The 13,966-nt window shown below is 38.5% G+C and overlaps 1 protein-coding gene across 4 annotated transcripts in view; it reads right to left on the bottom strand.

Annotated features, from left to right (window-relative positions):
- Positions 1-13,966, bottom strand: part of RIF1 (replication timing regulatory factor 1) — a 260,403-nt gene that overhangs the window by 194,930 nt on the left and 51,507 nt on the right. For 2 of the 4 annotated variants that reach the window (XM_058664474.1, XM_058664475.1), the window contains exons 31-36: positions 11,920-12,066; positions 11,575-11,652; positions 11,370-11,485; positions 6,486-6,639; positions 4,253-4,352; positions 2,519-3,813 (exon numbers count right to left, since the gene is read on the bottom strand). In XM_058664474.1, the coding sequence (XP_058520457.1) occupies positions 3,599-3,813; positions 4,253-4,352; positions 6,486-6,639; positions 11,370-11,485; positions 11,575-11,652; positions 11,920-12,066 (810 nt within the window). In that variant the 3' untranslated portion in view covers positions 2,519-3,598. Of the gene's footprint in view, positions 1-2,518; positions 3,814-4,252; positions 4,353-6,485; positions 6,640-11,369; positions 11,486-11,574; positions 11,653-11,919; positions 12,067-13,966 lie in introns of those variants that run through there. The other 2 variants (XR_009245441.1, XM_058664476.1) reach the window with 2 other exon arrangements.

Here is a 13,966-nt window from a genome sequence, read left to right as displayed (position 1 = left end):
TTTGTGGGAAGTGAACCAGCCGATGGAATTTACGTGTTTCACTTAAGTCTGTGTAACTTGGCTTTCAAATAAATAAATCTAAGAAACAACAACAACAGAAACCAAAGCCGCTTACTCACATCCTTGGAGTGCCTGGGCAACATGACTTGGTTAAGCAGTGTGGTTTCTGCCAAAAATGAGAGGCCTGCAGGCCCATCCCAGGCCAGAAACAGCACTTAGTCTTTTGAGATATGAACCAGTGGATGGGAACTACGCCGTCTAAACAAATTTAGGGCCTAACACGATGGCTCAGTCAATAATCCTCACTTTACAAGTATCAGGAACCCATATAGGCTCCAGTTTGTATCCCAGCAGCCCCACTTCCCACCCAGCTCCCTGCTTGTAACCAGGGAATGCAGTAGAGGATGACCCAAAGCCTTGCAGCCCTGCACCCAGGTGAAAGACCTAGAAACTCCTAGCTTTGGATTGGCTCATGCTTCTGCCAGTGAGGCCAGTTGGGAAGTGAACCAGGGACTGGTTCCTTCATGCCATAAATCTGATCTGCAATTCCAATAATAAATCTCAAATTTAAAAATCAAAAAGCTCAAAAAGAGGCAATTTTCCACCGTTTTGTTGAAATTTTCGATCTTAATTTGAAGACTTCCAGGCTAATTTGCAACTCTAATCATAACTTGAAAGAAAAAATACAGCCTTCAACTGTACACTAAGGATTTCAATCAGCTAGTTATCTTAGGTCTACCTACTACAGAGCCCTATTGACCCTCTGCAAGTGTACTAGATATAGAGCCTTCATGTCTCAATACAGACCTGCTCAATCACAACCTGCATTTTCAAAAGCCAAGTTTGAGAATTACTGCTAATGTTTGTGTCAACTGTGACTTTCCTAACGACTTAGGGACAAAACGGATGTGAGTAGTCAAGCCATATACACCCACAAATGGCTCTTTGCAGCCTCTTGGCCTACCATTTTCACTCCTTTATCGCCCTGCCAAAAAACAAAACAAAAAACTGTAAAACTTCATTTGCTCACTATAATTTTTCACATTTTCATGATTCTTATATATGTAACATAAGCCTCATCTTTGTGCTGTAAGAAAACGACAAAGAACATTCAACGGCAATATAAGATACTTCCATGCTCAACATTTTGAAAGTCAAGAGCTAAACAGAAAGATCGCCCACCAGCCAGGACTGAGCTAGCTGCATCAAGATCTGTCACGTGAGTACAGGGAACTGAATACCTTGCACTGTTTTTCCAGGCACAACAGCAGGCAGCTAAGACAGAGGCAGGATAGCCATACCCTACTGGGATGCTGGTGCCACAGTGAATTTATCCACCGCATAACACCAGCCTGTGAATTCCATTTTTGACTGCATCATCCAGTATTATAGTATGGCTCATCTTATCCTATTTGCAAATAAAGAGTAAAATCCCATAATGTAGGTATTGTTAATAATGGAGTCACCTAAACACTGAGAACTTAAATCTATTAAATACAAAATAGATCTCAGATATTAACAAAGTATACACTGACAGCACTATTCTTTTTAAAATGAATAGATAACATTTTAAAAAAAGTTTTGTTTTAATAGTGAAATAATAAATTGGGGCTGCCGAGAGTAGTTACCCGTTTTTGCTACACAGGAATCATTAAGGGAAAGTTTTGAAGAACAACTGTAATTGAAAATAAGGTGCCTCAAGTATGTACTTATCAGAACACTGAAGATTTAACAAGCTAGCTTTGTAGCCAAATACTAACTGAAACACACAATGTTCTAATTAGTTGCTGTGCTTCTAACAAAACTACTAAGTTAAAAGTATAAACGTTAACAATTTTGATTTTCTACTACACTTAAGTTTCCTAAGAATTTCATTCATTAAGCAAGGTTAGTTCACCCAAGCATTAAGGCATATAGTAGTCCTTACTCTGAGCTGCGTTAAAAATAACCTGCTGGGCCTGACACAATAGCCTAGTGGCCAAGTCCTCACCTTGCATCGGCTGGGATCCTATATGGGTGCCAGTTCCCATCCAGCTGCCTGCTTGTGACCTGGAAAAACAGTCAAGAATGGCCCTAAGCCTTGGGACCCTGCACCCGCATGGGAGACCCAGAAGAAGCTCCTGGCTTTGGATCAGCTCAGCTCTGGTCATTGCACCACTTGGGAAAATGAACCAACAGATGGAAGCTCTTTGTATTATCTCTTTATCCTCCACTCTGCAAATCTGACTTTCAAATAAGAAAATAAATTAAAGATTACCATAGAAGCTACCATTATAACTAGGGGTTAGATTTTGAATGAAGTCTGAAAAAGTTCCCTCACTGACAGAAAGTGAGATATTCTCCAGTAAAAAGAGGAAACAGATACAGGAAGTCAGGCACTAATAGTAAGTTGGTAAAAATTACAAATGTTTTAATTATATACACCCTCATTTTTTTTTTACCAGGCAAAACATACATATAAAAAGAACAATTTTCAACTTCTTTCAAGTTTACTTTTAGGTATAGATGAGAAAAACAATTTTAGACTTCTTATATAGTCCAACTTGCAATGAAAACAGACCAACTCTCCATAAGAAGAAATGGAATGGAGAACTTTTTAGTGGGCGATATCCTCTTCCAAACAAAATGGGAGGGGAGGGGAGCAGGACGGGGCAGTTAAGGATATGCTGTCACCTAGCATTTTCTCATTTTGGTCATTCTAGATATGTTAGAAAATAAACTCATCTGTTATTAACTAAGACTATTAGCTAAGTACAAAACTATTTGCTGTCTTATCTGTAGATACAGAATACTACAAGTATCTGTAATGAGCCCAGGAATCACTTCTGTCTCCGAAAACTCAGTATCAAATATATACAAAAATTATCTGTCAAATCAAAGAAGCTATTCACAAAAAGCTGCAGAGAATTCATGCAATTAACAAAGGCTGAGATTTATAAATTAAAAATATTGTTTTCTATACATAATGTACACAAAGTCATGCACTTAAGAACAAATACCATTGTTTTTAAACAGTATATTTTCACAGGCACATTTTGCTGCTCAAGTATTTGCTAACGTAAATTAGCGAAATCTGAATATATTCTGCACTACTATTTCAACTCCAGAGACGAAACCTTCTGGTATCTTTCTCCAAGACTGTCCAGAGTTGACATCTGCAGAAAAACTACTTGGTGTCTTTTCAGACGTTACACAAAGAAGAAATTACTTAAATTTCAGCCCTAACAAATACAAATAATTTGTAAAATCAGTTCAGCAGAAACTAAAAAATTTTTCAGTTTTACTTAGAACACTGAGCATTACATTATTTCAGTGGAATACGCATGAGTTGAAGAAAGTGCAAAATAAAACGAGTTTCACATCTCAGACATTTCAATTTCTTGACAACACAGCAGCCAGAAAAATTACACTGGGGGTGGGGGGTGGGGACACACATAATGAAAATACAAATTTGAGCTTACGTAATGGTAAATCATTGTCTCTTGGTATTTTAAAATATTACCATCTTTGCAAAGTCTCTGAAATTGTGCTATACCGCTGAGTCTGTCAATCAAGAAATTGGGTGATATTTTAAAAACTTCAGTGTGTTCTTGAAATACTAAACAGAATTTTCATGGGTTGTTGACTTCCAACGTGACTGCAGATTTTTTATTATACAGTTTGCCATACTACCAAGTTTCTCGTGCATTTCAAATAGTTGGCTTCCTGAATAATTATGCAGATCTTCTGAATCCAACTGCAGGGCAAGAGCACTGATCTGTGCCATGAGATTTTTAGCAAATGGAGGTTCTAAAGTAACAGGATCCATCAAATCTGCAAGAAAGCATACCGCGATCAGCACATTAATACTCAGTTACTGCGACTGCCATTCACGTTAATGAAGTCTAAGCGCACAGATTTCAAACAGAACAGGCTGGTGCCCTTTTCTCTCTAAAACAGCAAGGTGATAAAAAAGTTCACCATGCATTATTCTTTGCAATTCAAAAAAAACCACAAGACTAGTTCCTTTTTCTTTTAGTAACTGTAGCAAGCTACACAGCTTACATTCTTATTTGAGACCTTACTGCACTGCAGGCTGCCAGTTACGGGAGCGGAGGGGAAGTACACATGGGAAATGTGCGCAGGCGCCCACGCGCGCGCGCACACACACACCTATTGCACAAGTCACTGTCAAAGTAAAACCAAAAATTACCAAACTATTCCAAGACAGTGAGCTATCTTTTCAATATTACACAAATATATCAGAATTTACCTGACGCAAGTCTTTCTTCATCAGATTTATTTTCTATGCCATTTACTGTTCTGTCAGAAATATCAAAAACTGGAATTTCTTCAAGTCCATGAGATTTCATCTTAATTACACAGTAAAGAAAAAAATCAAAAGTTAACATTTAATAGGAATATGAATACAAACGCTGAAAACATGTTCGAAAACCCACTGTAATTACTTAGCTTACCTTGTGAAGCTATGTTCTCTAGTAACTACACAAAACTTTGCATCGCTAAGTATTTCCTCATTAAAGGGTCAGATATTTCCATTTCATAGAGGCCAGAACTGCAGCCTCGTGGGTGAAGCTGCTATCTGAATGCATCCCACCTGGGCACCAGGTTCATATTCCTGGAAGCTTTCAAATGCCATTCCTGTTCGTGGCTTGGGAAAAGCAGGATACAACCCAAGTGCCTGGGCCTCTGCTGCACATCTACAGGGCTCCTGCTTTTGGCCTTTCTCAAGCAGTTCTGGATGCTGTGGCTATGTGGAAAATCAATCAGCAGGTCGAAGACCTATTTCTTTCAAACAAAAATCTTAAAGAAATTTGTATTTCATGATAGATTTCTCAGTCACTGCTAAAATTCAGAAAATTACATCATTCCTACTTTTACCAGTAAGGAAAAGAAAATTGTATAGCTGCATTTTCTATTTAATATGTTTATTTTAAACAACATATAACTTTCTCACTGTTCCCAGGGCCTATGGATGATGATGAATGAAAACCTGTTACATAGTTCCACATTACTCCTGGGCACATATATGCAAAAGACATGAAAATACATACACATTCAAACAAAATTTTGTTGAAAAAGAAAACCCGCTTAAGCAAAAATTTGTGTATGAATGCTCAAGCAGCAATACATATATTATCGAAATATATGAACTAAGATACCTGTCAACTTCCAAACTCAATATGGCTTACATAATGGACCCATTTTCAACCTTACAGCAGCAAATTCTTATATGTTGAAACAAGGACCAGTCTTGACAACAAACTTTAAGTGAATAACAATCAAAAGCTAGGGCTTGGGCCTGGCGCGATGGTTAAAGTCCTCACCTTGCACGCGCCAGGATCCCATATGAGCACTGGTTCCAATCCTGGTGGCCCTGCTTCCCATCCAGCTCCCTGCTTGTGGCCTGGGAAAGCAGTCAAGGATGGCCCACAGCCTTGGGACCCTGTACACGCATGGGAGACCCGAAGGAGCACCTGGCTCCTGGCTTCGGATTGGCTCAGCACCAGCTGTTGTGGCCGCTTGGGGCGTGAACCATCAGACAGAAGATCTTCCTCTCTGTGTCTCTTCCTCTTTGTAAATCTGCCTTTCCAATAAAAATAAAATAAATCTTAAAAAAAAAGGCTACGGCTTTATCACCTAAACGTCCAGAGTACAAAAATCTACAGGGAAAAACACTGAACGGGTGCGAGGGGGCCAGGGTAGAAAACCAAGTGTTAGCAGTCGCTGGGGAAAAAAAATTAGCCTTTGCGATGGCTAACTCTACAAAGCTAGTCAAACTCAGTACTCATAAAACAAAAATCCTCAGTGCATGCAAACTGAACAAGAAAATATTTCAGAACCTCAACTCTGCATCTACATCAAAAATGTCTAGTATAGCTCTTTGCATTTAAACAGACTGCATTATAAAAATGTGAGAACAGATTAAAATTAAATATTTGAACAAAATTTACATTTTAGAAATTTTCGTATAATTCATCAGTGTCAATGAACAACTCTCTGCATTAGCTGATGTTTTGTTAATTCAAAAACAAGAAAAACTTCTGTATATATTTTTACTAGAATTAACAATCTTGATTTCAACATCATCTTGAAAATTATTGATTTGTATACACATTCTAAGGAAAAAAATGATACTAGTAGACATCAATATCACAATCCTACGACCAGTACATTTGTCAAGCTTCTGTAAATGTTTAGATTTGTGCAGACTGTGATAGTAGCACTCATGCAATTAATCAAACTGAATGAGAGATTAAGAGAATAGAATTCAAAGGATCAGAAAAGTTAAAAATCAATTTGTATATTACCAAAAAAAAAAAAGAAAAAAGAAAAAATCCAATGTGGAATTACTAAATTCTCCTTTAAATACTCTTCAAAGGGAAGTGAAGTACACATAAAGTGAGATTTTAGAAGCAGCAGTAAACAGTACAAAGGTATTACTAGATCATTAATGTTTTCGTGATTAATACTTTCGTTTTTACCTGTTGCTCATGATAAACTCTAAGGGCCTTTTTCACATTGGACACTTTTGGAGAACGGATAGGAAGAGTTTTTATTTCAGAAGCTGTAAGAGTACTCAAATCACCAATTGTTTTTATATTCTTGGCTCTAATGAGCTGTCCCAGACCTCTTGCCCTGAGGAAAGATGAGAGAACAACAAAATTATGGCTTATGTTAATTGTGAAGATTCCATCCAGTTGAAAAATTGCCCAGGTAAACTCAATATAACTAACTTTTTATTACGCACTTGAGGCAGATGCATGCGGGGATCTTCAACACAAAAAGGGCTGGCACTACATGTAGCCCAGTAAGATACCATTTGACAGGCTACCATCCGACATGGGTGCCAGTTTGAGTACTCTCTGCCTACGTGGCCGACTCAGAGAAAAACGGGCCCCTGGCTTTGCCCTGGCCTACCCCCAGCCATTGCAGCAAGTGCAATACCTTAAAAATTTCCTTATGCAAAATGTGCATTATAAAAAACTATGGATTTTCAGCCTCAAATTTAGCTTAAGCCATTTTTATGAACCTTTAGTATTAGTTATGCATTAAAACTAGAATCTGATTAAGCACATCTGGTTTTAGCCACAACATTGCAAACACAGTAAGCCTACTGTTTGCCTCATGCTCTACATATGTTACTTAAGACTCCTTTAGATCTTAACACCAAGTAACTGTTTTTGAAATGTTATGTACAAAGATATTGGCTTATGCACATTTTCATACTGCATTTACAGCTCAGACAAGTTTTTTCCTAATCCATGCCACTTTCCATGTTTCCTTTCTACAATTCCTAGACACATTAATTCCATGAATTTGAGAAAATTTCATATGCTACTAAGGATTATCCCATCATAAATAAGTCTTCTTAATAATTCAATGAAACAGTGATTATTTTAAAGCATCAAGGTATGGTATTATCTAATCACAAGCATTTAAGCTGCCAAGACTGACAATGTCAAGGAGAGAAACTTTTAACTAAAAGCAAACATCCTGGAGAATAAGTTTTATATATATTAACATCACACTTTCATTTAACTTTAGCAGTTGTGTACTTTTGATGCACTAATCCTTTTGAAATAAGGCAGAAATAATACTAAGATTAAACAAAACGGAATCAAGATGGCAGAATAGAGTAAGGACAGGTTTAAATGGATGGAGAAACATTTAATCAGGATGAAGCAGAGAGGACACATTCCAGGAAATAGGAGAGGACAGAACAGCAGAGGGGTACCTGGAGACTGACAGACACAGCAAAGCAGCAAACACAACAGTGTGATGTTGCAGTGATTGATACTCCAGCAGCATTCAGCTAATGGTGATCTGGACTCCACCAGCAACCAGGTGGGAAGGGACTTTCACTGGGAGCTTGGGAGGTGAACCCAGACAAACAACTGTCCATCCGTCCTGCTGGTCCGTTCGATTTTACCAGGAGCAGAGACAGAGCAGCAGATCCCAGACGGGCAGGGAGAGAACAGGGTGGATTTCACAACCCAGTCAGCACCCTAGAGCCGAATTGGGCGCCATTTTGCATAAGGAGAAAAAGGCAAGAGAAAGGACCGAGCATACGCTGAGCTGGAAGTGAACTCTTCTCTGACTCAGTTAATTGCAGTGATGTGGCATTCTACAGGTTTACCCAAGACAGGTCTGGGTAGCCCTCAGAACTGACGGCCAGCAGATCAAGAACTCTAGCAGTGGTATGAAAGGTGCGATTTTGTACACTGTGGCAATAGCTTTAGGACTGCAGGGACCAACAGTGAGCTGCGCATGTGCTTAGCTTGCAAGATCTCACTGAGTTCTATGGACTGCACTGGTCCCACAGGAAAACAGTATCATCATACACGTGGCATCACACACGTCAAAATAGGTCCATGTGGCACCCAGACCTAATGTCCAACAGGTTCCTGGCAAGATCAATGCCACCAACAACCTAGCTATATAGGACACCTATCCTGGGACCTGCTCCAACTGGAAGTGGGAGAAAGGTTGTACAGACAACGGTGCAGCCTCAGCACAGTATCACAGGAGGTGAAGATTGGTGAGTCAGGAGTTAAAGCTACAGAGTTCCTTGTGGAAATCTAAAATAAGAACTCAGACCTTGAACTCACTGAAGGATGTGGCACAAGTGGCTGTAAGCAAAGAGTTGTGTATCAACCACAATAAGTAGACCTGTGGGTGACACAGCTTAGAAACCTGCCCAAAGGAGAAGACTCTGATAACCAGAAGTACAATGGCCAAGAGCAAAAACCTATGCCAACCTCAGAGTTAACTGAGGAAGAGAAAATGGGGGACACAGGATTCAGAAAACTCTTTTAAAGATTCTGATCAATGAGAAACACATACAAGAGTTTAAAGAATTTAAGGAATATTTTACACAAGCAATAGCAGCAATAAAGCAAATCAAGGCTGATATATCAGAAATTAAGAACACAGTAGAGCAAATTAAAAGTATAGTGCAGAGTCTCCAAAATAGAATGAAGCAAGCAGAAGAACTGGAAGGATTACACAGGATTGGAAGTTATTTCCTGTCACCAGGAGGAAACAAAAAGCTGGAAGCAAGGCTGGATCAGGGCAAAAAACTATTCAAGAATTGAAAGACATTGAAAGGCCCAATACAAGAGTTATGAGAGTTCCAGAAGGTGCAGAAAGAGAAGCTAGGATTAAAGATGTATTCAATGAAGTAGTAAGGGAAAATTTCCCTAATTTAGAGAAAGAATTGGGAAACAACATCCAGAAGGGGCACAGAACTCCCAACAGGCTTGACCAAAAGCGATCTTCACCAAGACATATGATCATCAAGCTCTCTTCAATCGAACATAAGGAAAAGATCCTTAAATGTGCACATGAGAAAAAAAAAATCAATTGACATATAAAGGAATGCCAATTAAACTCACAGGAGATCTCTCACAGGAAACTCTACAGACAAGAAGGGAATGCAGTTACATATTCCAGATTCTAAAAGAAAAAAATTGTCAGCCCAGTATAAAGTACCTAGCAAAGCTTTCCTTTGTCTTTGAAAATGAAGTAAAATTCTATCACAGTAAAGAAAAGTTAAAAGAATCTGCCTCTTCCAAACCTGCCCTACAAATGATACTTCAAGATGTTCTCTTGACACAAAAGAAATAGCACCAAACAAAACCAATGGCAAATGCAAAGAACATCCCAGTTAAATGCAACAGAAGACTAAACCAATGAACAACCCATTCCTAAAATGACAGGACCAAAGTACCACCCATACATATTAACCCTGAATGTAAATGGCTTAAGCTCAATCAAACGTCATAGATTAGTAGAATGGATTAAAAAACAAAACCCATCTATTTGCAGTCTAGAAAAGACACATATCACCAACAAAAATCAGCAGAAAACTATCGCATGGGTTTTGATGTTTTCTGTTACTTTCATCTTTTCAAAACACTTTCTTTTGATTACATTCTTCAATGACTCAAAAATCATACAGTAGCATCATTTTCTGCAAGAAGGTTCTTGAATTTACTTCTTCAGCTACACATTAGTCATTTAGTAGCATGTTATTTAACTTCACGGTGTTGTTAATTTCTTTTTTCTTCCTGATGCTGATTTTGTTTTGTGGCTTTTCATTTAAGGGGATGTATAGTAGGTGTGTAATGGAGACTGTCATATCTAGTAACGTGTTATTTAATTTCATGGCTTTATAAGTTTCTTTTTCTTTCTATTGTTGATTTTGTATTATGACTTTTCATTTGAGGGGCTGTACAGTAGCTGTGAAATGGAGACTAACATATCCAGATGTGAGGATATAATGTAGTATGCTTTTCTACATCCAAAGATGGATTTACAATGAAACTGTTTACTATATCTTGACAATAGGATGCTGGACCCTCTGCCATTGTCCATGCCCACAATGATGGACATATGCGTGTGTATGAAGAACTATACTTTTGTAATGATACAGAGGAACTAGATGGGGGGGGGCGAATGGGGAAGGGAATAAGGGAATTACCAGGAGCCTATGGAACTGTATCATAAAATGATCATGATAATAATAAAATTAAAATGTGAAAAAAAAATCAAACAAGATAATACATCCAAAAAGTATCTGAAAGACAGTCGGTTACAGAGAGATCCTCTTCCAACTGGCTTATTCTCCAATTGTGAACACTAGCTGCGCAGGACTGAAGCCAGGAAGCACACCACTGCAGGAGGCAGACACACCAACACCTGAGGTTGTTTCACAGATATGTGCAATAGGAGGAAGCTGGAATCAGAAGTACAGCAAGCTGGGAATGAAACCAAGGCCTCCCAAAGGGCAACTGAACTCTTGCCAAGTGCCTCCTGCCTCAACATTCACACACAAATTACATTCATCACAAATTACATTAGGATAAATATCTCATTACCTAGTATAGCCTACCTTCCAAACTATTTTACAAACTTTATTTTCTTTAATTGCTAAAACATACTGTGGGTGCTGGCAATTTCAGTATAGTAGATTAAACCTCCACCTGCAGTGCCAGCATCCCATATAGGCACAATTCAAGTCCTTCCTGCCTTACATCCAACACAGTTACCTGCTAATGTGCCTTAGGAACACAATGGAGAATGGCCAAAAGTCTTGAGACCTTGCACCCACATGGGAGACAAAGAAGCTCCCAGCTAGCTCTGGACCAGCTCAGTTCATGCTGTTGTGGCAATTTGGAAACTGAACCAAAAAATGAGTATCTCCCTTTAAAAAAACAAAACAAATAAACAAAAAGCAACACACAATGTGTGTGAAACGAGTAATGCGAATTGATTCTAAAGATAAACACCTTGACTACCCAAGCATTCCTCTTACGTAAGGAGCCACCCTAGAACATAAGCCATCAGGCTAAATAATCACTTACCACATGTTTGATGTAATCTGAGGTAAAATAATGTCAACTGGTGCTGCACAGTTCACCAAAGCGGGGTAAACACATTCTGTTGGGCATGGAATGGATTCTTTGGCCATTTCTGTAATCTTAGAATAAATTTTGAAAACCATTACGCAGAGGTCACCAGAGCAAACATGAAAATATAAAGTTACATGAAAACCAAAGCACTTCTTACTAAACACTTCTTTGAGCTCTTAAATTTAGGGCTACGTGATCCTGGGGACAGAAATCCTCTGATTGAAGTGGTATTATGCTAGACAGAAGGAGAGAAAAACAAACTCAGAACCCTAAATATAATTTTACAACATTAACAATTAAATCTGCAATTCCATTGAAATTTCAAAGAACATAAAAGGGACAGAATAAAACCAATTACTTTGCCAATTAGAAACTTGATCACTACTGCCTCTTCCCCTCCAGCAGTCAAAATACACCAACTAGGCCAACGACTCCTACTAAGACAAATGATGCACATACAATCCTCCGTGCGTATTCATAAATACCTACTCTTAGGGCTTACCTTAGATTGTGAGGTAGGTGACATTTTAACACTTTTTGCTAAGGGAGAATTATTTGAAGAATGGGACCTAACAACAGAGCATCGTCTATCAATGTCATCTGCCAATCCAGCTTGATATATTGGATCTGCAAAGGAGACACGGCGAACCTGAAAGCACAGGTGAGGCTTTACAAAGCAATACCATAAACTCTCATTACCAGATTACTGAAAAACATCAATTTGGAAGCAATTTCACCATAGGCCAACTACATACATAAATTAGTCATAAAGGTGAACACTACAACAGATTACCTCTTAAGACCAAAGTTCACCCTAACTATATTGTAAACTATCTGTGCCTAATATAAAGCTAATCGTAAATCTGGGACAGTGCAGGAACCTAATGAAACTGCATATGCTAGTTGAAATTGTAGCATTCTCAGAACTTCACGATTATTTAAACAGAAAAAAAGGCAAAAAAAAATCTAAATAATTGGCCGTTAAGTACATCTTACTGACAGTATCAAAGTTACAGTAATTAGGCAGCAATTTCCATCTTAAACATGGTTTGAGATAAATTTGGTCTAAACTCTTCAGTTAATGTGATGTAATGCCTCTTTATTCAGTTATATACAAATACACAACAGAACATTTTTTTTAAAAAATGATGTTTATTTCAAAGGCAGAGGGACAGAAAAAGATCTTTCATTCACTGGTTCACTCCCCAAATGACTTGTTGCCAGCACGAGTCCTGTTACTTGACCATCACCCACTGCTGTCCTCAGTGCACTGGACAGGAGGAGTGAGATAGGAAAAACAGCAGCCAGGACTCAAAGGGGCAGAGAATGCCTACACTGAAGCTAACCTGCTGCGCAACATGGGCCCCACAACATTGTTATGCCACTAATATATTTATACAGGTCTCTTAGTAGAAACTGACCACATCACATTCTTCTCAGATCTGCCTTAGAAAATTATAACATGCTGTGTTCAACTGGCTAAAGAAATTAAGCAGCTTTTCCCTTTCAGTCAGAATGACAGCAGAAAAAAAAGTTTAATTCCTTTTGTGACTTCTACCAAAAGCACAGACCAAAAAGGCATTTCTATACCAAGTTTGTAGGAACACTGTCCTTTCCTCTTTCCAATGAGTGACAGAAGTAGAGTGTACAATCCATTCCAATCCGAAAGAATAATGGTGACAGTAGGCAGGTCAGCAAACTGGAAAAGTAGCTGAGGATCACACAGCATCTACACTCAACAGGCACAGTGAGAAAAGGCAATGACAACCGTCCGTGCAGACACTGCACCAGAAGTATTGATCACAATGCTAAACTTGGACAAAAACTGCAAAGAAGATTCTTGAGCAGAAAGCCAAACCCCACCAAGCAGGACAGAAAAGGGGTGATTGCAAGGAAGACACAATGGAGATGATGTAGGAATACCAATGTAATGACACATACAACATATATAACTGATTAAAAATCACTAAAACCAAGTATGAAAATCAAGTACTATGAAACAGAACTTGTATAAACAATCTAAAATATACTAAAAAACACAACAATTCCAATGCATTCAATCTTCATAAACTTTAATAACTACCAAGACTCACACATTAAAAACCTCCAAATCCATTAAACTAGCCTCCAAACAAGGAACAGGGAAAAAACCTCTCATGACAGGACTAGGGAGGGGCGCTTTCTCTGGTCCTTACTTATTTCCAACCTTGGATCCCCACCCTCTCTAGCAATGGCAATCAGGGTTGCTCTAGAAACACCCCCCAAAAAACAAACACACACACACAATTAGATAGGCAGAGAACAACAGGAAAAGCTTAGAACCAGACAGGAAATGGTCAGCATGGACCCACACACAGCTTACTAGATAGGACACAAATATTAATTGAAGATTTCTCTGCACACCCCTAAAACTGTTCTGCACCTCAATTGTTGACATATGCCTTGTTAAGAGTTATAACCCGGTTTAGACTATCCTAAAATCTGCAAAGTTCAGCCAAATTATGCTTCAACACTATAAACTGTTAAATACTAAAATGAAAATAGACATG

This window comes from Ochotona princeps, chromosome 5 (genome assembly GCF_030435755.1).
Source record: "Ochotona princeps isolate mOchPri1 chromosome 5, mOchPri1.hap1, whole genome shotgun sequence".
Taxonomy (NCBI): Eukaryota; Metazoa; Chordata; class Mammalia; order Lagomorpha; family Ochotonidae; genus Ochotona; species Ochotona princeps.
Note: the sequence above shows the minus strand (reverse complement) of the source record. Positions and strands in the feature narration are given on the sequence as shown.